The sequence below is a fragment of the Oncorhynchus tshawytscha genome, linkage group LG33 (genome assembly GCF_018296145.1).
Source record: "Oncorhynchus tshawytscha isolate Ot180627B linkage group LG33, Otsh_v2.0, whole genome shotgun sequence".
In the NCBI taxonomy this organism is placed as follows: Eukaryota; Metazoa; Chordata; class Actinopteri; order Salmoniformes; family Salmonidae; genus Oncorhynchus; species Oncorhynchus tshawytscha.
The window spans coordinates 13,504,413-13,530,878 of record NC_056461.1 but is presented as its reverse complement, the minus strand read 5'-3'; the positions used below and the strand labels follow the sequence as shown (position 1 = coordinate 13,530,878).

Here is a 26,466-nt window from a genome sequence, read left to right as displayed (position 1 = left end):
TAATTACGATTTTGTTCTTAACTGATTTGCCTAGTTAAATAAAGATACAATAAAAAAATTGGTTCAGAAGTGTAAAAATAGTGGCTTCATTATTGTGTAAACACACTGGTAACAATATCTATGTGTTGTGTATTTCAGCTATGAAAGACCGAGGGGTTAAAATATGGGGGTGGGTAGTCTACTTCAACATTCTATTTATAATTGGCAGAAAAAATTCGTAACTGCACTAAAGGTCATTGAAGGAGTTGGCTTGAAAATAATCTGAAGATTTTTTGGACATGCGCAGATGTGGGATGCCATATTGGAACGATCTCTGTGCTGTGCAGTTGGAAGACGTCGCTCGCTGGCTTCCACCGAACGAAAAAGGCTCGCAAATTAGACGCGAAAAAAACATCATTAAGGTAAGACAGGTGACAGGTTGACGCTTCTTTAAATATTTATGTAGGTTACTAATCCAGAGCCGTCGTTTTCTCGACGAAATATCTACCGTGAAAGGTTTTTCCTGGCTAAAACCTTTAACCATTCCTACTCGAGGCTGTTTCTCTAGAAACATAAATACTGGCGCATTCAGGAGCCAAGTTGTTCAAAGTGTTTTTACGTGCGTAATTATAGCTTTCACATGCGGTTAGAACGTCGCTTCGTGGCACTTTCAATTTAGTTAGTATGATTGTTTTTCTTTATTTAATATAAACCTTGATGCGAAAATAAATTGGTTACATAAACATTTATTTTAATGCTTGCCGTGCGTAGGAAAAACACATTTCAATAAGCCTGATAAATGAATTTCCATCTAACGGTCTGCTTTCCACTAAAAACGATAAAATAGTGAAATACTCATAAATTCACACCCCTGACTTCATTTTAAATGTTCATATTTACAGTTTAAACGTGTAGGTGTGTCACATTTTTCCCCACACATAGGTGCGCAAAGGCATCGGAAAATACCGGACATTGCCAATATGTCAAACCACTTTCAACATGGCGGGTTTTGGTGTGTAAAAAACTGCATGTAAAATCTTTGAATGAGGAAAAAATAAAATTACTGCAGTTAACCGTCCAGTTTCAGTTTCTTTTGATGCGCATTAACAAGCTCTAATGAATTAAATTGGAAGTAGACGTTTAGCAATACTGTTAGAGTTTTTTTCCGCTGCAATACTTTGTGTGCAAAGTACATTAGCGAAGTGCCATATACAAATGACTGACTGTGTAACGCACTGAGAGGACGTCGGCGACACACGTATCCCACAAATGCACAGTACGCCTAGCTACATTTCCTGTTTCACTTTATCAGCATTAGCAGTTACAATCAAACATTTTTATCGTTATTTAGTAGACATAGAATAATGGTCTGATGAGCGGTTCCGTTTGTCTTTTTAATCATCCATCAAGGTTTTAACATCCAATCTTGATGATTGTAAAATTGCACGAGGTAATTCTCCCAATCCGACGTTATGCCAAATTTGTATGATGAAGTTGCTAATTGGGTTAAACCGCGCATATATCCATTTAATTATTTATTTTTTATTGCGGGCGGTCAGCAAATCCGGAGTTTAGCTGCGCATTATTCTGATGATCCCTCTTCGGGATTACATTCGGCTCCATAATGAATAAAAAATAAAACCACGTTACCGAATGAACAGTGATGTGCATTTGCACTCTCATGCGTATTCAGGCTGCCTATTGCTATAAAACCCTAAAACATACGGCAGGTCGGGGGCTCTCATGTGAGCTCGTTTTGCCTTGGTACTGGTGTAGCCTAGATGGAATGGAAGCAAGCAACATCATGGAGAAGATCTCGCCTCTTTACAGTAAAACCCTATGAAGTGTCCAGGGATCTGGTATAGGGGTGTAAAGATGATCGAGGATGCATGGTTATTGATGGTTGTATTCATGTGCTCCTCAGCGCCGTTCATAATCGATCTTTTGAAAGCACTTGCCATTATATGTAAATGTCCCTGATAAGGTTCTAAAGGAAGAACAGATGAAATATTGATGGATTGGCTCTGCTTTGTGAGTGAAGACAGAGAATTTTATTAGCCAAGAACAACTTACATTATTAACACATCTTTCAAGGTGATTTTACATAACAAAGTGATATGGAAAACGGATGTATTAAGTCATCAGGCCAAGATTGTAGTTTCAGGTTAAATAATGGCAAGGTAACAACATCCCCAGGCTAATTGTGCATGGGAAGTGTCTGGCTGACTAGATTCATTGCAACGTAAAGAAAGCCACATTTCGTTTTCTCCACTATGAATTCAGTGAGGTGTGTGGATGAATGAATCACAGGAGTTTCAAAAAAAAAAAAAAAAATCTTTTTTTTACCTGATCATGAGCAACTCAATGTCTGGAGGAGTGAAAATAAGTCAGCATAACAGACACAATGTGCAAAAAAGCTGTCCAGTGATTGGCCTACATCAAATGTTTTTCTTCAAAGAAGATAAAGATATATTATACAACATGACATTTGGATTAAGATCAAACAAGATCCATTTCCATCTATTTTCGATTATTTTTGAGTTTATGGAAAATGTAATTATATAGACCTTCTGATGTGATGTTACTCAGACAATAGCTTGATGCTGGAGAAGTTGCCTGAAGCTGCTGTTGTAGGCAGTAGGCTGCCCATTAGTATGTTTTCTCATTGCCACTGTGCATTGTGGCCTGTCTGCCTGGGGCAGTTGTTTGCTCTTCAGTCTTTTAAATATCTCAGTCAGCTGATCTCACACAGCATCACAGGCTGTGTAATAAGGAACACACCAGGCTAGATGAGCCATAGAGACAAGACACTATATTATACTGATATATTATACTAATACATCATAGATACTGATAAATCATGAAATCTTTCATTGGATGTGATATTGTGGATTACATAGTGAGTGATAAAACAGAAGTGTAGAAATCATTGAGAGATATCGTTACTCTTCGCAGGATAAATGGTCAAATATTGATACCTACAAACAAAAACATGGCGGGAGATGAGGAAGGACACACCCAGCCCAAATAGTGTTAGTTAATCTGTTAATTCCCCATTATGTCTTTCTATTGTCCTGGTGGGGGTTTTAGAGAAAGGCAGCTAAGGGACAGCGTGTGGTGTCTACTGGACTCATCAGGGCTAACCCATAACACCGCCCCCCCCCCCCCCACCATCTCAATCTGATGAGGCTTTAACCAGGAAAGACCTGCGTCTCAGATTAACACACAGATCAGCCTAATCCCCAGGATCCAATCTGGGCTGCTCACTGGGATGCTGGGGACCAGTATGGACCAATATGTTTTAATTTAGTGGTTTAGTTAGGCTGATTTTGGTTTTAAAAAAACTATTAGTAGAATTATTTTTTAAATCCGAATTGTACTGCCTGTGTAAACACAGCCTTAGATCCTCCTGACTGAATGCTATAATAGTGAACATTTTCAATTTAAATCAGTGAGAACATTTCTGGGATAAGTGACCCTCTGTGAGACAAGTTGCTCGGTTCTCTAAATCTGTGATTTTCTCTGATTGTGTCTTAGACATTGTGGTTTATACTACATTTGAGTTATTTAATGGACCTTGTTGCCTGTGATCTCTGATAGTTTATGGTCTGTAGTCAGATGGATCCTATGTTTGCGTCCCGGAGGATGTGGACTATCAGACAGAGTGGAGAGGGACAGGGGGCAGTGTCATGTGAGTCCAATTAGACCAGCTTGTTGTTTACGCTATGGATAGATGTGTGTTTGGATCCCTGCGTGACGGAGGACACGTTCAGAAGGATTTACATGTCGTGAAAGGACACAGCTATGCAATGAAGCAACGAGTTGATTTCAATGCATTGCCAATTATGTTCCTCCTGTTATAAAAACGCATGATGACGAGCACATAACATTGCCTATTGCTCTTTTGAATGGGGATTTGAATGCTTAGGCAAATTTGCGAAGTCTGCAGAGAATTGTTTTTGTGTATTAGTTTGATTGAAGGGAATTGGTATGAATCTGCTCTGAATCAGTGTTAATTGAACATTTGATGGAAGTGTGTGCAGTTACAGTGAGTCATTGCGGAGGCTGAGTGAAATGGCAGGTATCCCAAATGTAACCACGTGATCTGGGAAAGAGACAGAGTGGGAAAACAATAGGAACCTATTTAGTTTGTTTTCCTCTAAGACCTTTAAGATAAAGCAAAAGTATGAGTAAATTATGACTAAGCGCTATGATTCCTATGCGAGCGATTTTATGCCATTTTAAAACACCTCTTCTTCCGTAATGGTTTATGTAACGCTGAGCTCTGTGGCATGGTTTTATGAGGTTCTGCTGTGTCAGTCCTGTTCTTCAACCTTATTTCAACTGTGATTGGTTATCTCTTGTGGCTGAAGAGCTGTGCTGAGGTATGCAAATCCACGACAGCAGAAACTGCACATTGCTCTCGTAGACTGAACCAAGCAGAGGCACACAGTAGAAATGCACTGTGCTGAGCAGGTATTCTATGCTGTACAAGTATAATGAGTAGAACAGAGGCTGTTCCGTCTGCACGGAGGGCTGGTCTGTAGGCAAAACATCTCGTTTTCTCCAACAGAGAATTAGTGAACATACAAGTTCATACAAGTTCAATCAGAAGAAACGACAGGGACTATCCAGTTTAATGACCTAAAAAAATGACATTTCTACCTTTTTTAGATTTTGTGGCATAGTGAAAGTTAAGATATCAGACAGGGGTGGTGATGTAAATAATACTCTGAGCAAAATAGAATGTCTTTGGATGTTCACCCTCCAGACATTTCCCAAAAGGTCTTAATGATGAAATACATGTTGTAAATGTAAACATGAATTCATGTCCCCTATTTCAGATTACTCTGACGTTTTTCTTGCACTGTACCCAATGATTTCTGAAAACTTGCACGGTGAGTCGATGTGCTCATTGTGGCTTTACAGACGTGTTAAATGCGTTTTATGTACACTATTTATGAAATGCACATTGTTCGACTCCAACCCCATTCGATGCCTGGAACGAATGTGGGTGGAGCTATGTCTACATAATGGTGCTAATAAAAAATGTAAAAAAACTCACAAGCCCTGACGAAGGTCGTGAGGCCGATACGTAAAGCTTAATAACGAGCAGTGATGCTATCAAGAGCAGTGTGCGGGTTTCTTCATTTTTCTCATCTGTATGGTCTGGAATAAATGCCTGTATTGTCTTTTGTTATAGTGGTCATTGTTTAGATGGACATGATATGGATTTTAATGCTCCATTCCTACTTAACTCCTCCTTTGTGTGACACAGTGGAGGAATGAGGGAGATGCAGTGAAGACTGGGGAGTCTGAAGACAGACGGACAAAGGGTAAAAGGGCAAAGGTCACCAGGAAGAGAGAGCAGGATGCAGTCCCGCCCACAGGACAGGCCGTTGGCCCTCTCCGTGGGGAAATCCAACAGCCCGGCCAATGGGAGAGATGAACGGGTGCACTCAGGTGAGGGATTTTACCTACACTTTTTAATCTTCTATCTCTTCCTCATTTTTTTGTCTTCCATTGTTTTGATGACACGCGAAGGGCACAACCATTAATCTCCATTGTATCACAATCACAACAGGGGATTGTGATAAGCAGCCAATTTCCAATTTTTCCCATTCCTTTTAACATGCCACACCATTATTGACCTTCATCGAGGTCTCAGAATGCGTGTAGTGCAGGGCTATTTTGGGGGTTTGGATTATTCAGCATGAATCTGCAGTAGCCACTGTGTCCAGCTGTGAGAGAATCTGGTCCAGTTTACCTGGTCATTGGTGTGGGGAAGTATGAGTTGACTGTGGAGTCATAGTTAGTTTCTATGTCATGGTTTTCCTGTGTTCACTTCCTTGTTCTGTTCAGCCCTACAAGATGCTTCTTATCAGATAAACAGACTTGAAAAGTGGAACTTGGATTAAAAGAAATAGAAAACCGGAAAGTTTTGTTGGGCGGACAGGAAAGAGGAAATACAACTCGCCTAGGAGCGTTTTCTCAACACCACGGTTGATCTAACATATTTTTTAATTATAAAACATATTTTAAAGGATTTTTAAAGTGATTTTCTAAATCTCAAATACGCTTGAATGACAAGGTTACGTCATAGCCTTTGTAAAGGTCTGGGGATGGGGAGTGTGAACACACAAACACACACACACTGCTATGTGTAAGGGAGAAGAGCAAGCCTAGCAGATTCTTTTCAGAAAGCCCCCTGACTACAACAACTGGTAGTTTCTTCTCTCTCATTAGTGCAGGTTAAGTCCCACACACTAAGTCCCATGAGACACAGCCTAGAGAGGAGAAACCACACAGCAGGAACAAGAGATGCAGATTCTCTCTCTCACATGCACACACACTCACACACACACACACACACACACACACACACACACACACACACACACACACACACACACACAAGACACATTATACCTTGTCCAAGTAACAGTCTCCCACGGGCAAATGAAACCGTTCTCACCTTGAGGAGAAACATTAGTGGCATTACGTAAGACCTGGAACACACACACACACACATAAAACTCATTAAAGATCAGATACATTTTCAAGTGACCTAATTTTGAATGCTTGACAAGAGACTAAACTTAGTTTCAGCTGGTTCCTGCTGTGTTCTTTATAAATGTCCTTCCCCATAGATTTAGAGAAATGACATTGGTGTGTGTGTGATCAGATCTCACCCCGCTTGTCTCGTTAAATCTGTATGTTTTGTTTATGCTTATTACGACGTATCAGTTTACACAGTGACTTTGATCGTTGCAGAATGAAGGCGTACACATTTTTTCCCCCACTCCACGCAAACTGTATTCCACTCGACTCTTTTGCTCGGGACTGAGGACATATACTGTTTTATTTACAACATTATTCCTATTGTCTTTTCTCCACTGCATTGTCATTTATTCTCATTTTATTTCACCTTTATTTTGACAGGGAATCCATGCTAAGACCAAGGTCTCTTTTCCAGATGAGCCCTGTTTAGCACAAGAATACACGTAAAATGACAATATACACATTAAACTACACATCCATATACACGTTCAAATATACGTTATTACACAGCAATACATGAAAAGCAAAACACAATCATAAAAAAACACATTATCCAGAAAAACGGGTCCCCTTAAAAGCTGTCTGAAGAGCCCTAGAGGCAAAAATTCCTCCCGTTTTAAAGTACATAGGGGATCAGATCTACCCAACTCAGTGGGGATCGAAGGGCTCTCCAGAGTTCCCCATCCCTGAGACCGGGTCTGGTATCTCATACTTCTATAAGTAACGGTGTAACAGTTCACCAAACCCACAGTTGGGTACGTATTGCGGATTTGGGGTCACGGTTCAGTTTCAGTACAGCGGAAAAATGAAATGGCATTCACAATGTTCCTGGCATTGTCTGTTGTGACAGGATTGTTATGTTGGGCCTGTCGGTTTTCCACTCTGATGCTGCGTTTGTAACCATGTGGGAGGTGGAAATGTACCAGTTGTGAAGTCGTAAATACCAGTTGGATGCGTTCATGTTATTTGAACTCGCTGATAAATGCAGATTGGCTAATGGCCAACAAGCTGCGTCAACTATAAACTGAAAGTACAACCATCATGCTTGTTAAACAAATTATAGAGTTCAAAAACCACCGTAATGGATTTATTTTAACTGCAGAAAATACTGTTTTAAAGGCCATTTCCTTACTAGGTGACGTCAGAGGTCACCATGTCGGAGAAGTGGGTGCTCAGGATGATAGACGAGTTCCCCACTAGTAATTGACACTTCCCACTTGGTTACGAACGCACCATGACACTGCCTCCTTCAGTGCCAGATGCACAGTTGTGACTCTGATGAAGAGGGCTTGTCTGTAGCATGGGACATCAACCATTCCCGGGGTAATGTAATGGGCTGTCACTGTTAAGTGCCTTCACAGTGTGCAATTGCCAATTCATTGAGAGCTTTGGCTTGCTTACATAGAGCATAGACCTGTTTGCTGAAATGAGTGCAAGAGGGAAGTTTGTAACGTGGCTCGAGCATTGTCACGAGGTGCTGAATCCCTCTTGTTCTCAACCACCGAGAATGGGCTCATATCTGCGGCTGTTAACCAAAGACTCAAAAAATATAAACAAAGTCTACCTATCACTCCTGTCATTTCTTTGGCCCAGTCAGAATCAGCTGCCAAGGAATGCTTGAATGCAGAGGTGAGACGATGTTATGTTTCTTTGCGTTTCCGTCTTGTGATGTCAGCGTATGTGGCAACATATTTGAGGTGTTGGCACATGCAGAGGCTATTCTCGTTGAGCAGTGGCTACATACGGTTTTATCCACAACTCTCTGTCCATCGGCGTTGTAATCTACTGGGAAGCCAAACTGTTCGCAAACTGGAGATTTAAACGATGCTGGAGGATCCCCCAATTCAGGTTTATGGCGCCTCATCAACGACAGTTTGAAATGAGCCAATTAAGATTGAAATTTACAACGTGCACATAGGCTCGAGTTGTTTGAATGGAATAGACTGGAGAAGAAAAACAAGCTCGGATTTACTGAAGAGATATAAGCCTACAACGCAGCGTAGGCATTTGAATTGGACATTTTATTAATTTACCAGACTCTGTTATCCAGAGCAATTTACAGTAGTGAGTGCATACATCTTTCCCCGTACTGGTCCCCCGTGGGAATCGAACCCACAACCCTGGCGTTGCAAGCACCATGCTCTACCTACTGAGCCACACGGGACCTCTCAAAGCCTATAGGGCTAGTGTTTTATTTTATTTGATGTATTCATTCGGGTTCACAGTGTGAACCAAACTTTAATGCAGAATGCAGGGATGTGTATTGCACCTATCGCCTGCGATTAATGATGAAAACGGCATCCAAGGGCTTCGATACAGTGGCAGCTGCATTCATATAGACAATATCACCCTAGTCTATAACCGGTATGAATGTCGACTGAATGATTTTGTTTCTGCTAGTTAATGAAATAAAACATGTCGTTATAGAGTGTGACGCTGTTATGCTTGTATTTATGGTGATTTTTAATGTTTTGTGACTGGGTTGATGGCGGTCAAAATGATTGACGGGGCTTTCTTCCTATCAGACGCAGACTCCATGGAGGAAGAGGCCGACTTTAATTGGGAGGAGTACCTAGAGGAGACGGGGGCGACCGCGGCACCCCACACCGCTTTCAAACATGTGAGTGACAAACACACGTTTACATTTCCTTAACCCTCACAACATCTTGTAAATACTGTTGTTGAATTGGTGGCAATCACGCGAATCCCTTTAAACATGTGTTTGAGTGAGAATGTACTTTAGCTAATGATGTTAAGCAGTGTAGTTAGGCTCATAGGCTCAGGCATGACTTACCTGCTGAAGACCACACTCAAATAGTTACATATTCATAGTCACTGCTGTTCACCGAGACTCGCATACCAAAGATGACATACCCTGCATCCTCATTGTTGCATCAGTGCGTTCAGAAAGTATTCAGACCCCTTGACTTTTTCCACGTTTTGTTACGTTACAGCCTTATTGTAAAATTGATGAAGTAGTTTTTTCCCCCTCATCAATCTACTCACAATACCCCATAATGACAAAGAAAAAATGGAAATATCACATTTACATTAGTATTCAGACCCTTTACTCAGTCCTTTGTTGAAGCACATTTGGCGGGGGTTACAGCGGGTTCAAGTGCGGGCTCTGGCTGGGCGCTCAAGGACATTCAGAGACTTGTCCCGAAGCCACTCCTGCATTGTCTTGAATGTGTGCTTAGGGTTGTTGTCCTGTTGGAAGGTGAACCTTTGCCCCAGTCTGAGGTCCTGAGCGCCTTGGAGCAGGTTTTCATCAAGGATCTCTCTGTACTTTGCTCCGTTCATCTTTTCCTCGATCCTGACTAGTCTCCCAGTCCCTACCGCTGATTAACATCCCCACAGCATGATGCTGCCACCACCATGCTTCACCGTAGGGATGGTGCCAGGTTTCCTCCAGACGTGACACTTGGCATTCAGGCCAAAGAGTTCAATCTTGGTTTCATCAGACCAGAGAATCTTGTTTCTCATGGTCTGAAAGTCCTTTAGGTGCCTTTTGGCAAACTCCAAGCGGGCTGTCATGTGCCTTTTACTGAGGAGTGACTTCTGTCTGGTCACTACCATAAAGGCCTGATTGGTGGAGTGCTGCAGAGATGATTGTCCTTCTGGAAGGTTCTCCCATCCCCACAGAGGAACTCAAGCAGCTCTGTCAGAGTGAACATCGGTTTCTTGGTCACCTCCCTGACAAAGGCCCTTCTCTACTGATTGCTCAGTTTGGCCAGGAGGCCAGCTCTAGGAAGAGTCTTGGTGGTTCCAAACTTCTTCCATTTAAGAATGATGGCGGCCATTGTGTTCTTGGGGAACTTCAATGCTGCAGACCTTTTTTGGTACCCTTCCCCAGATCTGTGCCTCGACACAATCCTGTCTCGGGAGCTCTACGGACAATTCCTTCAACCTCATGTTTTTTTTTGCTCTGATATGCACTGTCAACTGTGGAACCTTTTATAGACAGGTGTGTGCCTTTCCAAATCATGTCCAATCAATTGAATTTACCACAGGTGGACTCCAAGTTGTAGAAACAGAGTCTGAACACTTTCCCAATGTGCTGTACACAGTGCATGTGTATTTTGGCATCATACACACTTAAATTCATGTGACATTTAGCATTGAACACAAGCCACACAATTACTCAGAGATTGACTCAAGCTCCATGGAAGTTGTAAAAGGACGGAAAAAGGCACGTATCCCTCAAACTCAACTCTGGACCTGGTAACCAGTACCACAGCGGGTGTTCATTGTTCCCCTCTAAGGGACTGATTTAGACCTGGGACACCAGGTGGGTGCAATTAATGATCAGGTAGAACAGAAAACCAGCAGGCTCTGGACCTCGTCGGATAAGAGTTGAATACCCCTGCCTTGTATGTTACAGTACTCCCCAGTCTTGCCTGGTGTAGTGTCAGACTGCCAGTAGTAGTAGTGAAGCCTGATGGAACAGCTATCTTAAGGAGGCCTGCCACACGGCTGCAGGGGACGATGGGAAAAGAGAATGCATAAGTAATCCTACATAATGTAGCGGAAAGAAAGGAGTGTACAGTATGGAAGTAGACTTTCAGTGGGTTTAATGGCGTTGACTGATTTCATCGATGTCAGTTCAAGCGGGCTCAAGCTCTGTGTGTGAACTGAAGTCCGTGAGGTGTGCTCTGATGTGATTGCCCGGTTGGACACATGAAAGATGATCATATTTGAATGGGAGTGTTGTTGGTAAGTGGATTGAGTCACAGGAAAAAGAGCATGATTTGCCCTGAAAATGTGATTCTGTGAAATAGTGAAATAACTCTCATGCTCTCAACAGACCTAGTGCCAATTGAAACAGTGATTCCTTGTGGGCTCGCTGTCTCTCTCTCGCGGTCTCTTTCTCTCTCGCTGGCTTTCTCTCTCGCTGTCTTTCTTTCTTTGTCTCTCGCTCTCTCTTTGTCTCTGTCTCTCTCTCCGCCTCTGCCTCTCTTACATAAGCCATCCAGTGTGATACAGCATATTTGATTTGTTTTTCTCAGGAAGTCATGAGGCCATTTGCATTGTTTTTAGTTCTAAGATGTTGGCCTTTCTCCAGTAACACAGGCCGTGTGTGCACGTGCGTGCATTTGTGTGTTGTGTTTTATAGAATGGGTTTTAGATATGTGTGAGTGCAGCCTGGGGTTATGGTTGAAACATTACATGATCCATTTCCTGGTAGTAGCCCTTTATATATGTTCTCTCTCTCTCTCTCTCTCTCGCCCTCTCTCTCTCTCTCGCCCTCCCTCTCTCTCTCTCGCCCTCTCTCTCTCTCGTTCTCTCTCTCTCATTCTCTCTGTGAGTCACTGTCCGCAAGGCCAGATTGTTTAGGATATTCAAAGTGGTTGCTAGTTCAGTGGAACGTTAAAGGACCCTTGACCCTTGTGAACAAACAGATTCCTAAACAGATAGTGTGGGTGGGGACCTTTTGGGAATCACCTGTGTCATACCTGTTCAGTACTTGTGGCCCACCTTTGTTTTACTCTGTCAATCATGGCTCAGCGAGCCAGTCAGACGTCCCTCATTCTGCATATAAACCTGTGATGTCATTCACTTTAGAATGTCAATGTATAGATGTGCTTTATCTCGCCCAATGCACTTGGTTTACCTCTTAAGTGCAAGCCCATTATAATCAAGCTCACCTGTCAGTGAGGGCAGGCTCTTGTGTGACATGGTGCTCTCTGATTGGTTCTCGCAGGTGGACATCAGCCTACAGAGCAGCTTCCAGCCGGGGATGAAGCTGGAGGTGGCCAATAAGAGCAGCCCAGACACCTACTGGGTGGCCACCATCGTCACCACCTGTGGCCAGCTGCTGCTGCTGCGCTTCAGTGGCTACGGAGATGACCGCAAGGCCGACTTCTGGTGTGATGTCATGACCGCCGAACTCCACCCAGTAGGCTGGTGCTCCCAGAACAACAAGACCCTCCAACCCCCTGAAGGTAGGGACACCATCTGGAAACACACACACACACACAGAGTGGTGAGTTGATATTTGATCACACACACTTTTATAAACTCAGCAAAAAAGTCAACTGCGTTTATTTTCAGCAAACTTAACATGTGTAAATATTTGTATGAACATAAGATTCAACAACAGAGACAAAAACTGAACAACTTCCACAGACCCACTCTTCCACCAAGGCACCTAGAAGTTCTCAGATATTTCTGGGGGGAATGGCCTAGACCTCATCCTCCAATCCAAAAGGTCCTATATGTGCTCAATGGGATTGAAATCCGGTCTCTTCGCTGGCCATGGCAGAACACTGACATTCCTGTCTTGCAGGAAATCACACACAGAACGAGCAGTATGGTTGGTGGCATTGTCATGCTGGAGGGTCATGTCAGGATGAGCCTGCAGGAAGGGTACCACATGAGGGAGGAGAATGTCTTCCCTGTAACACAGCATTGAGATTGCCTGCAATAACAAGCTCAGTCCGATGATGCTGTGACACACAGCCCCAGACCATGACGGACCCTCCACCTCCAAATCGATCCCTCTCCAGAGTACAGGCCTTGGTGTAACGCTCATTCCTTCGACAATAAACACGAATCCGACCATCACTCCTGGTGAGACAAAACCGCAACTCGTCAGTGAACAGCACTTTTTGCCAGTCCTGTCTGATCCAGCGATGGTGGGTTTGTGCCCATAGGCGACGTTGTTGCCGGTGATGTCTGAGGAGGACCTGCCTTACAACCGGCCTACAAGCCCTCAGTCCAGCCTCGCTCAGCCTATTGCAGACAGTCTAAGCACTGATGGAGGGATTGTGCGTTTCTGGTGAAACTCTCGCAGCTGTTGTTGCCATCCTGTACCTGTCCCCCAGGTGTGATGTTTGGATGTACCGATCCTGTGCAGGTATTGTTACACGTGGTCTGCCACTGCGAGGACGATCAGCTGTCCGTCCTGTCTCCCTGTAGCGCTGTCTTAGGCGTCTCACAGTACAGACATTGCAATTTATTGCCCTGGCCACATCTGCAGTTCTCATGCCTCCTTGCAGCATGCCTAGGGCATCTTCACGCAGCTGAGCAGGGATCCTGGGCATCTTTCGTTTGGTGTTTTTCAGAATCAGTAGAAAGGCCTCTTTAGTGTCCTAAGTTTTCATAACGGACCTTAATTGCCGACCGTCTGTAAGCTGTTAGTCTTAATGACCATTCCACAGGTGCATGTTCATTAACTGTTTATGGTTCATTGAACAAGCACAGGAACAAGCACAGTGTTTAAACCCTTTACAATGAAGATCCATGAAGTTATTTGGATTTTTAAGAATTACCTTTGAAAGACAGGGTCCTGCAAAAGGGACCATTCTTTTTTTTGCTGAGTTTATTTGTGTTTTACACTTGAATACACACATCTTAGCCAAGAGTGAATAAACACACCCTCTTCAACTGTGGCTTTATAGCTCATATACTGAACTCACACCCGTAGCTGGACTTTACCTGACTTCCTAGTATAATACAACACATGTAGCTGGACTTTACCTGACCTCCTACTATAATACTACACCTGTAGTGGACTTTACCTGACCTCCTAGTATAATACAACACCTGTAGCTGGACTTTACCTGACCTCCTAGTATAATACTACACCTGTAGTGGACTTTTTACCTCCTAGTATAATACAACACCTGTAGCTGGACTTTACCTGACCTCCTACTATAATACTACACCTGTAGCTGGACTTTACCTGACCTCCTAGTATAATACAACACCTGTAGCTGGACTTTACCTGACCTCCTAGTATAATACAACACCTGTAGCTGGACTTTACCTGACCTCCTAGTATAATACAACACCTGTAGCTGAACTTTACCTGACCTCCTAGTATAATACAACACCTGTAGTGGACTTTACCTGACCTCCTAGTATAATACAACACCTGTAGCTGGACTTTACCTGACCTCCTAGTATAATACAACACCTGTAGCTGGACTTTACCTGACCTCCTAGTATAATACAACACCTTTAGCTGAACTTTACCTGACCTCCTAGTATAATACAACACCTGTAGCTGGACTTTACCTGACCTCCTAGTATAATACAACACCTGTAGCTGAACTTTACCTGACCTCCTAGTATAATACAACACCTGTAGCTGGACTTTACCTGACCTCCTAGTATAATACAACACCTGTAGCTGGACTTTACCTGACCTCCTAGTATAATACAACACCTGTAGCTGAACTTTACCTGACCTCCTAGTATAATACAACACCTGTAGCTGAACTTTACCTGACCTCCTACTATAATACTACACCTGTAGTGGACTTTACCTGACCTCCTAGTATAATACTACACCTGTAGCTGAACTTTACCTGACCTCCTAGTATAGTACTACACCTGTAGCTTGTAGAGACCCCAATAAAACCTGTTCTCACAGACTGACAGTGCACCCTGTCCCAAGATACACACACACACACACACACACACACAGTCTCAGCCTGTTATGACACTCTACCCTGCCCTGCCCCAGCCCATGTGTCAATAAGAGAGTGAGCTCATTCTGCCTAGTCAGCCAACACACAACAGCTGACTGCACTGTCCAGTCAAACCTGCCCACAGAAACACACAACTAACACCCAAATACATTCAGCAACTTTAATTCAAGGTAGACTCGGATGAACACGAAGGTTGCTCATAAAGTGATTGTTTATTTAGCTTGTTTGGTTTGTTGATCACATACACACACACACTCAATTTAACCTGATGTAATATTTGCCACGCTAAACACTGAAAGTCACCCTTTTTCCACCTCTAATGCTCTAGCTAACCTGACATTCTCCCTTCCACCCCCTGATCCTTCTGTTTCACCCCTTCCAAAGCTTGTCAAAAATAAATCCCATCTATAATTTAGCATCTGTAATTTATCATCCGATCCTCCTTTAAGCGGCCGTTCTAGAAGAGGCATTTTCACACCGGATCATCTCATCCACATGACTCACCCTCCATAACAGAGCTTTGATGTATTTATGCTGATTTTTGGGAGTGGTTTTTTGTTTGTTAAGGAGACTATAGCTGAATTTGCTTCTACCTGACTTTTTTCACACCTCAATCTTTACCTGGTGGCAAATCGTGCTCCGGGGTAAAAATAAGACTGTGTTTAAAATATATATATAATAATAAAAGACCTATAGAAACTGCAGCAGCGGGGGATAAAATGTGCTAGATTTTTATGTAGCTTTAATTGACCTTTTAACACACACACTGGAGCATGAGTGGCCACAAGAGACACATAGAGGATCTCCGTGTTGGCAGAGAGCTGATGGGTTGAGGGGACTGAATGGCAATGAAATGGACCATGCATGTAATAACCATGCATGTTTAGTGGGTTAGATGACACCCAAGGGACTGGGTAGTTGACACACACCATGGCACGCACACAAACACTCCCGTTTTGATTTGACTCCAGAGATTTTGCGTTTATGGGTTCGTCTATAATAAGGGTTTGCATGAGAGGTGGACACAGACTGTTGGTGTGAGTGTATGTGTGTTTGCTAGCTACTCTATGTGGTGAATAGAGCTGGTAGAGCTCATGTATTTGCAGAACAGGATCAGGTGGGGAGTGGAAGGCTGTAGTGTCTTTCACTATGCTGAGAAGGTAATATTAGGTTAGATTTAGGCAACCTTTCCTCTTGTTTTCTCCTTGATACTTAGTGATTCAAATGAGTGATTCTCCCCTCCATTTCTATTTATCAAGCCTCTTGCATCACGCTAAGCAAAGTGTGTGTATATGCGTTCCTGCGTGTGTGTGTGTGTGTTTCTATGTTACAGTTACCTTTATTTCTTTTTGTTTCTCAGATAACGTTTACCTAAGAAAAGGTAAGCAGCCCTATCAGTCTTCCTGACTAACTCGCCTGCCTGCCTGCTGGCTCTTCTCAGCAAAGACAAGTCTAAATAGAATCCTTGGGGCGTCCAACTCCGTCACCCAATTGAAGTTGACATTTAAAGCGGTTGTTAGGGTTAGCTAGGGTTTTGGTTATGGTTAGGTTAGGGGTTAGATTTAGGGTAGGGACGTCCCAAGGATTCTGCATATCACTAACCTTCTCAGCATTGCATGTGTGCTTCCTTCTCCTCCTTCCTGTCAACTTACAGGAAGTTGCCTCAGAGTTTGTTTGACTCTTAAACCCCCCACCCTCTGTCTTTCTGCATGCCCCTCTGTATTTCCCCATTTCTGCACCTCCCCCCCACCTATTATTTTGGAGGGAAAGATGTCACTTCTATCTGTATTAGGGAGGTTCTTGAATTACAGTGGCATTTGGGCATGACATTTTGGTAACATCAAATATACCTTAGGTAAATTAGGATTTTTTTTTAAATGGAGGCCACAAATTCTCAAATCTAAGGTCATCAACCCTTAAAAAATAATTTACTGTGATATGATTAATCATTTTACTCATGTTATTTCCCTTCATTTAAATGAACTAACACCAAGTGACACTTTGGATTTAGACACCCCAAAGTATTAATGGAATCCTCAAATGTATGACATTCTAACGGTGTGATATGCTTAAGTTTCTTTAATATAGACCTGTCCTCCGATAACAGTTTGCCACCAGAGAGAATGCTCATGGACACACATTATACTAGTAAAAAAATATATATATATATTTTAATAGCCTTCCTTGTTTTTGTTGATCTATACACTATTCTAAATACTTTTGTTCATTATTCAAAATTAATAGGCTTATCTACCTAAATCGCCAAACCATGTCACTACACCTCTACACATCACCAGTGGGACAAACACATTTGCTAGCCCCCAGTAGTTTCCCACAATACATACAAATAGATGTTGCAGTATAAAATACCTACATACACACATTCTGTGGTAGTCAGTCTCGCTGTTGTTTATAGGCTCTGTTTTAACTGGGGAGGAGAAGAGAGAGATGAGGGGGGCGGAGTTCAGAATACAACTTTAGAACGTGTGTGTCTGTCAGTGGTGTAAAGTACTTTAAGTAAAAGTACTACTTCAGTAGTTTTTTTTAGTGTCTGTACATTACTTTGCTATTTATATTTTTGACAACTTTTACATTACTACATTTCTAAAGAAAATGATGTCATTTTTACCGTCTGGTTTGCTTAATATAAGGCATATGAAATGATTTATACTTTTACTTAGTATATATTTTAGCAATTACATTTACTTTTGATACTGAAGTATATTTAAAACCAAATACTTTTATACTTTTACTCAAGTAGGATTTTACTGGGTGACTTTTACCTAAGTCATTTTCTATTAAGGTATCTTTACTTTTACTCATGCTGCTTACGCCAAATCCTGACTCTGCCATCAGCATGACGCAACAGGGACCTGGATTGCGTGCCCACTGGAGCTGCTTCTTGTTTTTAGCTGATAGGAGTGGAACCCGGTGTGGTCTGCTGCAATAGCCCATCCGTGATGAGACACCGACGAGTTGTGCATTCCATTCTGCACACCACTGTTGTACTACGCCGTTATTTGCCTGTTTGTGGCCTGCCTGTTAGCTTGCGCGATTCTTGCCGTTCTCCTTTGACCTCTCTCATCAGCGAGCTGATGCCCACAGGGACTGCCCCTGCCCTGGATGTTTTTGGTTTGTCGCACCATTCTCTGTAAACCTTAGACAAAGTCGTGCGTTAAAAGCCCAGGAGGCCGGCCGTTTCTGAGAGCCTAGAACCGGTGCGCTTGGCACAGACGATCATACCACGCTCAGTCGCTTCGGTCACTAGTTATTCCCATTCTAACGTTCAATCGAACAGTAAATGGATGCCTCGATGCCTGTCTGCCTGCTTTATATAGCAAGTCACATCCACGTGACTCACTGTCTGTAGGAGCAAACCCTTTTTGTGAATGGGGTGGTGTACCTAAAAAGACTGGCCACTGAGTGTGTTTTCTTTAATAAATAACAGTTAAATAAAACATCAAAAGCATTATTTGTCATGTTAAATCATTTTAAAATGGTGCCAAAGTCAAGCAACAGCATTTACCACCACAATTCAAGAATGACCCATTTATTTATTTTTATCCTAGCAACGGTATTCTCAAGTTTAGGATGTGCATATCACCTTCCCGTTCCACAAGTGTGTATTACCAGAATTAAACTCTCTCAGACAATCTTCCACTAGACAGCAGGTGTCTCAGCCTAGAATCTTAGCTTGTCTAGACACTGCTGACACTGCCTGCTCGGCACATTCTAGGACACATTCTCAAAATTCACGAGGATTCCTACTCCAGAATTACCTGTGTGTGTGCGTGTGTGTGTGTGTGTGTGTGTGTGTGCGTGCGGGGCATTTTATATTTTGAATTGGTTGCACTGGTGCGCCTAACTGAAAGTTAGAAGCACCACTCTTAAGTGTGCACACAATGCCACAGATGTCTCAAGTTTTGAGGGATCGTGCAATTGACCTGCTGACTGCAGGAATGTCCACCAGAGCTGTTGCCAGAGAATATAATGTTAATTTCTCTACTATAAGCTGACTCCAACATCTTTTTAGAGAAACGTCCAACCGGTCTCACAACCGCAGACCACGTGTGACCATGCAAGCCTAGGACCTCCCCATCCGGCTTCTTCACCTGTGGTATCGTCTGAGACCAGCCACCCAGGCAGCTGATGAAACTGTGGGTTTGCACAACCAAAGAATTTCTGCACAAACTGTCAAACTGTCTCAGGGGAGCTAATCTAAATGCTCGTCATCCTCTTGACCTGACTGCAGTTTGGTGTCGTAATCTACTTCAGTCGGTAAATGCTCACCTTCGATGGCCACTGGTTTCAGCTGGGCGAGCGGTTTGCTGACGTCAACGTTGTGAACAGAGTGGTCCATGGTGGCGGTAGGGTCATGGTATGGGAAGGCATAAGCTACGGACATTTTATCGATGGCATTATGGCAATTTGAATGCACAGCGATATCATGACGGGATCCTGAGGCCCATTGTCGTGCCATTCATCCGCCGCCATCACCTCATGTTTCAGCATGATAATGCACGGCCCCATGTCGCAAGGATCTGTACACAATTCCTGGAAGCTGAAAATGTCCCAGTTCTTCCATGGCCTGCATACTCAACAGACATGTCACCCATTGAGCATGTTTGGGATGCTCTCGATCAACGCGTACGACAGCGTGTTTCAGTTCCCGCCAATATCGAGCAACTTCTGTCCTTGAAGAGGAGTGGGACAACATTCAACAGCCTGATCAACTCTATGTGAACGAGATGTTTTGTGCTGCATGAGGCAAATGTTGGTCACAGCAGATACTGACTGGTTTTCTGATCCACGCTCCTACCTTTATTTTAAAAGGTATCTGTGAACAACAGATGCAGATCTGTATTACTCAGTCATGTGATATCCATAGATTAGGGCCTCATGAATTTATTTCAATTGACTGATTTCCTTATATGAACTGTAACTCAGTCAAATCTTTGAAATTGTTGCATTTTGCGTTTCTATTTTTGTTCAGTATAGATTAAAACGCTTTGGGGAACTGCTGGAAACATAGAAACAGAATAGATTATTGTAATTGTATGGTTGGTGTTTGGCATGACAACACATTAGGTAGGATTTATGATAGGGTAGGAACCAAAGTGCTGGTCAGTGTTTCCCAGGGGACCCTAATAGCATTTGAATAGATGCATAGTTATATTTAGACACAGATTTTAGAATAGGCTATCTGATTCAGAACATGCCCTTGAACAAAACATGCTGATCAACATGCTGATCTATACCAACACTGGTAGCAACCTGTATTAAAGCTAATGTTTGCATTTTAAGTAAAGGTAGCATTACTGAGGAGTTTCCTTCAGACTAACTGGTGTTTTGCAAGGAGCAAGATTCACAAACTATTATTATAATAGAGAAAATAATAGAGAAAATTCATATTTAGAAGCAATGTGGAAAGCAGCATCGTTGTTGTTTTGGAACAATCTGTTGAGTGACATGCTGAGAGAAGCAGTCACGGCGTGGAGAAACTGTCTGTGTGCTGCCTCCCTGTTGAGTGACGGGGTGGGGCTTCAGCCTGTCTTGTTTCAAGTCTAATTTGATTTGTCACACACGCCGAACACAACGGTGAAATGCTTACTTACAAGCCCTTAACCAGCAATGCCGTTTTAAGAGAAATAAGTGAAATAATTAAAGAGCAGCAGTAAAAGAACAGTAATGAGGTCATCGACGGGGGGTACCGGTACAGAGTCAGTGTGTGGGGGAACCGGTTAGTCCAGGTAATTGAGGTAATATGTACATGTAGGTAGAGGTAAAGTGACTATGCATAGATAATAAACAGAGATCAGTATTGCAGCGAAAGAATGTGAAGTGTAACAATATTTCAAGTTCCCCATAGCAAAATATTTGTTTGTGTTCCTGTGTGGGTGTGTGTCAGGAGCTTCGAAGGTATCACAAGTTTAGTCATGTGATAACAGCGCTGCTCTCAGAACCCCACAGAGGTCATTTGCATAATGCATTCACCAGACTCACAACTTCCTGCCAGGACCTGCTAGAGAGGAGGCGCTGAGATGAGGCTCAGGCCTACTTGACAGCTGTGTGTGTGAACACTCTTGACCTGCGTCTGTCCTTAATAGTGCATGAATGAATCCTTAGTTGGCAGGAAGGACTACACATGCATCAACCTGGTCAAAGACGAGCCAACTAACACAAGGCACTCAGAAAGAGCAGGCCAGGACTGATTTGATACCCAAATGACCCATCCTCCCCATCTCCACCACCTGATTTGCAACCGCTTTGTATTTACTTGGTGTGTGGTGTAGTGTGGATGGGTGTAGTCCCATCTCCCAATCTCATTTGCTTTTGTCCATTTTCATAATGATTATATAACTAGTGCTGGATGTGTTTAGTGTGGGCCAGTCTTGTTCTCTACCTAGCCCAGGTGATATTAGGTTTAGCCATGCATGTCATTATAGCCATTTACAAACGCCCTGCCCCACCTACACACACTCTTAACCCCTTACGTCCCGGGGCAGTAAACATGGCTTTACATTAACGGTTAACATCACTAGCTAGGGCGTCTCCCCCGTCATAAAAAACCCTGCCTACACATGATTTAGCCTACCACAGCAGAGAGGTGTCTGTCTATCCTGTTGGCTGTCATTCAGTGACCATTGAGCTACAGTTCTGACTATAAATAACATTCACCTGTATCTTTGTTGTTGATTTTTGTCTTTCTACTTTGAGTATTTTGGCATTTTTCTAAAAGGTAGTTTGTTGTCGCCAACCCACCTGGTGAAACAATGGGGTACTTATGTACTAGCAGTAGATCATTAGATTGTTACTGGTAGATATTAAAGCCTGATCTAGGGTCTGTGGTTATACTATTAATTCAGTCCTACAGAATCCCCAGAAGACTAGGTAGATAGACATTGTATCTCAGTGTGGTTTACCATGCCACTGTAATACTAATGACTAGATAAGCACTTTGTGAGACTGAGAATAAATGGTCTAATTTGGTCCCATTAGCCCTGATTAGAATCTGCTGTACTGCTGTGATCACAGATGAAAACATCCCTCCCTGCCATGATACAGGCCAGACTTGTTATTTTAATAATGGCTTTGATTCTCTTAAATACGCTTTTGAATTGGCCTTCCCTGTCTGTTTACACAATGGCTTGTTGTTGGATATGCAAATCAGATGTTTTTTTTTTGTATGTTGGGTATTTGTTTGGATGTCTACCAGTATAGCAAAAGAGAGGAGAGGATTGGGGGAGGGGAGAAGACGAAAGATAGAAAAGGGGAGAGGGGGTTCTCTCTTCAAAGTAAATTATGCAGTTATTGTTTTGTGGAAGTCAGGATTTGCCTCTGTGTCTATCGCCTGGAGGATGGGCAAGAAAAAGGAAGTAAATAATGATCATTTACATGCAAACTAGTACTGTAACTACACTCTGGAGCCGAGGAGGTAGAACAGAAAGAGGGAGGGGGAGGGGCAGAAGTTCAGATGCCGAAGCAGCAGCCTGCATTCTGCTCTGTGGCCTATTCTAAATGGCTTGATGACTAATCTAGGAGGATCTGTAAAAATAGTTGATCTATTTCTGCACACCGAAGATCAACAGGAGCACTGTGAGTGTGTGTGTGTGGGTGTGGAAAAAACACTATTATTAAACAGGGGTGGTGTGGAGAGATGCACTGGGACAGAGGGACATTATTTGCAACCGTATTTGCACCATGTATGGAAAAAAGGATCGGCCATGTGCCGAGACAGAGTGATTTTGTTTTTAGGAAAATTAATTGACTGTTTCTCTAAATCTGACTCATCTGGCTTCAGAAGAATATACTAATGAGAGAATATAAAATGAGGCGAAAATAACTCTGTTCTCTCCCATAGGAATGAATGATTCGATTTGTTTTCTAAGTGTGGTGTGGCTTAATGACAGGTAGCGGTGTAATCCTCCATGATCTAGGCTACTGGCCACTAGTCGTTCTACTGTGACTCATGTCACCATGCCCCATTGAGTCAGATATTCTCAGAATCGTTGCGTCCAATTGGTGACTGTAAACCTAGAGCATTAGATGTAGAGGTCTTTGGAGAGGGGTGGATAACTCATCACTTAAAAATAGATTACTCTATTTGTGTGTATGATCTAGTAGGACCACAGAGTTTGTAAACCACAGAGCCTCTAAACATCGCGAGACTTCCGGACAACAATTGCAAAACCGACCAAGCAGACCAGGCCGGTTTTTGGGGTTTGAGAAGTCAATGGGTGAAGTGAAAAATGATGTGTCAAACACGAGGCCTGCTTAATGACTTGGGTTGTCAATTCATTTTGGCCCGCTTCCATACCGCCTGCGATGCGCTGCACTACAAGTCGCAGCATGCACTGCCAACATGCTGCATGCCAACTGGCAGTGCCTGGCCTGCAAAATCATTGGGAGTTTTTTTTTTTCAATATGGCCATTGCGCTGATTTGAGTTTGACACCGCTGCCTTAAGTGTTACTTTTCTTGAAATCGAAAAAGCACAACCTCGATTCGAGCCAATGTCTTCAGTAGTTTAACATGTTATTACTCCGACCTCGTGAAAGTGACAAACTGAAACGTTTTAATTTGAGTCAAAAACAACTTTATATCGAAGAAGTGCCTTTGATTTGACGGCCAACACATACGCAGTCCGGTGTGAGACGACCGTTAAACCCGACGAAGTGTTTCCACGCGTGAGTTTAGCTAGCTAATGTCGCCATGACATCGCCTACAAGAGTGTTTCGGGGATTTCTATTGGAGTAGCCGTTTCTGCCCATCTTCATACTGTGCTGGCCAAAGTAGACCTGTGTATGCCTGTGGGAAGCCACTAGTCAGCGTGGAGTCAAAGTAAAATCAAGACCCACGATGCACCATGAATTAAACATCACTACTGTTGCACTGTGGGAAACAGAAAGTGGAGTAAACAAACATGTCCTATGCAAATGAGTGGGAGCCAACCGTTTAAATGGCTCTGGAGAGGGTGATACGTGTGTGTGTGTGTGTTCGTTCATGCCTGCCTTTTTCTACCATGCTCCCATTGTATCTCTCAACACCTGTTTATGTGGACTGCTCTGTACTGTAGTGCTGTATCTAACTGTTTTCCGGTGTTGTTCATTGCTTAGCCTGGTGCTAATATATATATATAAGTGCATTGTCATGTATAATTTTGCTAGCACAGCACAGTATGTTTGACCGTCTCTCTCTCCCTCTGTTCTGTCTCGTAGCCATCAAGGAGAAGTACAGTGACTGGACAGATTTTCTCATCCAGGACTTGACTGGCTCTCGGACCGCACCAGCAAACCTACTGGAAGGGGTGAGTACTGTCTCGGTGGGAGTGTGACAGGGAGAGCGAGACGGAGAGAACGAGGGAGAGAGATAATGAGACTGTGTATGCGTAGGTGACACCCGTGTATTAACCATCAACACGTTTAGAGCTTTAGCTGATCTGTTGAGCTCTGTATGTCAAGCTGAAGTTTCACCCCAGAGAATACCAGTTCCCTCTCAAAGAGGGGATATCACACATGAAGTGCAGTCAAAGAATTCATACCCCTTGACTTATTCCATGTTGTGTTGTCTTTACAGCCTGAATTCAAAATGGATTACATTTATTTTTGTTCTCAACCATCTACACACGATACCCCCACAATGACTAGGGGAAAATAGGATTTCAGAAATGTTAGCAAATGTATTGAAAATGAAATACAGAAATATCTCATTCGCATAATTATTCACGAGTCAATACATGTTAGAATCACCTTTGGCAGTGATTACAGCTGTGAGCCTTTCTGGGTAAGTCTCTAAGAGCTTTACACATCTGGATTTGACAAATGTTGCACATTATTCTTTTCGAAATTCTTCAAGCTCTGTCAAGTTGGTTGTTGATCATTGCTAGACAGCCACTTTCAAGTCTTGCCTTAGATTTTCAAGACGATTTTAAAACAAAACTGTAACTAGGCAACTCAGGAACATTCAATGTCATCTTGGTAAGAAACTCCAAAGTATATTTGGCCTTGTGTTTTAGGTTATTGTCCTGCTGAAAGGTGACTTTGTCTCCCAGTTTCTGTTGGAAAGCAGACTGAACCAGGTTTTCCTCTAGGATTTTGCCTGTGCTTAACTCTATTCCTTTTATCTTTTATGATATTCTTTGAAGAGGTAGGGTTTCAGGTGCTTTCGGAAGATGGGCAGGGACTTTCAGTTTCAGCTGTCCTAACTTTAGGGGGATGCTGGCTCTGGAAGAACTTGGACTGGACTGAGCGGGAGCTGCCCTCCCGTAGGGGTGGGAGGGCCAAGAGACCAGAGGTGGCAGAAAGGAGTGCTCGGGTTGGGGTGTGTAGGGTGTGAGCATAGCCTGACGGTAGGGAGGGGTAGTTCCTCTTGTTACTCCGTAGATAAGCACCATGGTCTTGTAGTCGATGCTAGCTTCGACCTGAAGCCAATGGAGTGTGCGAAGGAGCGGGATGACATGGGAGAGTTTGGGGAGATGCAGGAGTCCAGACGGGAGATGACAAGTGCCTAGATTAGGACCTGCGCAGCTTCCTGCGTGTGGTAGGGTCATACTTTACGGATATTGTAGAGCATGTACCTGCAGGGTGGAGTCATTGCTTTAATGTTTGCAGAGAACGACAGGGTGTTGTCCAGGGTCACGCCAACGTTCTTTGTAATCTGGGAGGGCGACACTGGAGTTGTGAATTTTGATGGAGAGGTTTTTCAGCCGGCAGGCCTTCCCCGGTAGGAAGAGCAGCTCCATCTTGTTGAGGTTGAGGTTGAGCTTGAGGTGGTGGGCTGACATCCAAGCTAAGATATCTGCCAGGCACGCAGAGATGCATGTTGCCACCTGGGTGTCAGAAGGGGGGGAGGAGAAAAGTAGTTGAGTGTCATCCGCATAGCAATGATAAGAGAGACCATGTGAGGATATGACAGAGCCCAGTGGCTTGGTGTATAGAGAGAAGAGGAGAGGGTCAAGAACTGAGTCCTGGGGGACACCATCCATTTTAAATTCAGGCTACAACACAACAAAATGTGGAAAAAGTCAAGGGGTGTGAATACTTTCTGAAGGCACTGTACACACAGATTTGAATACTTTCCATCAATTCTGTCTTCTCCACTCCCTCTTCCCATCCTTCTCTCTAGCCTCTGAGGGGGAAGAACACAGTGGATCTGATTGTGGAGGGTTCGGTGATTGAGGTACGGGACCTCACTGACCCCTCACTCTACTGGGCTGCCCGCGTCGCCCAGAACGTTGGTGGGAGGCTCCGCCTGCGCCATGTGGGTCTCCAAGACGATGCCCATGACACCTGGCTGTTCTACCTCGACGTGAGGCTCCGCCCACTAGGCTGGGCTCAGGAGAACCGTCTGTCATTGGAGCCCCCAGCAGGTAAGGGTGAGGGGTCATAGCTGCATGGAGGTATGGGCTCTGGGTCACATTCAGCTGTAATAGTGGTAGTTTTAAATGCTGGGCTGAAACAAAAACCTGCAACTTTCCAGGACTCTCCAAC

At 43.3% G+C, this 26,466-nt stretch overlaps 1 protein-coding gene across 4 annotated transcripts in view; it reads left to right on the top strand.

Annotated features, from left to right (window-relative positions):
- The first annotated feature begins 286 nt into the window (after positions 1 to 286).
- Positions 287 to 26,466, top strand: part of sfmbt2 (Scm like with four mbt domains 2) — a 42,047-nt gene continuing 15,867 nt past the window's right edge. For 2 of the 4 annotated variants that reach the window (XM_042311195.1, XM_042311193.1), the window contains exons 1-7: positions 287 to 401; positions 5,258 to 5,442; positions 9,066 to 9,160; positions 12,245 to 12,485; positions 16,339 to 16,359; positions 24,196 to 24,284; positions 26,102 to 26,345. In XM_042311195.1, the coding sequence (XP_042167129.1) occupies positions 5,352 to 5,442; positions 9,066 to 9,160; positions 12,245 to 12,485; positions 16,339 to 16,359; positions 24,196 to 24,284; positions 26,102 to 26,345 (781 nt within the window). In that variant the 5' untranslated portion in view covers positions 287 to 401; positions 5,258 to 5,351. The remainder of the gene's footprint in view (positions 402 to 5,257; positions 5,443 to 9,065; positions 9,161 to 12,244; positions 12,486 to 16,338; positions 16,360 to 24,195; positions 24,285 to 26,101; positions 26,346 to 26,466) is intronic. The other 2 variants (XM_042311196.1, XM_042311194.1) reach the window with 1 other exon arrangement.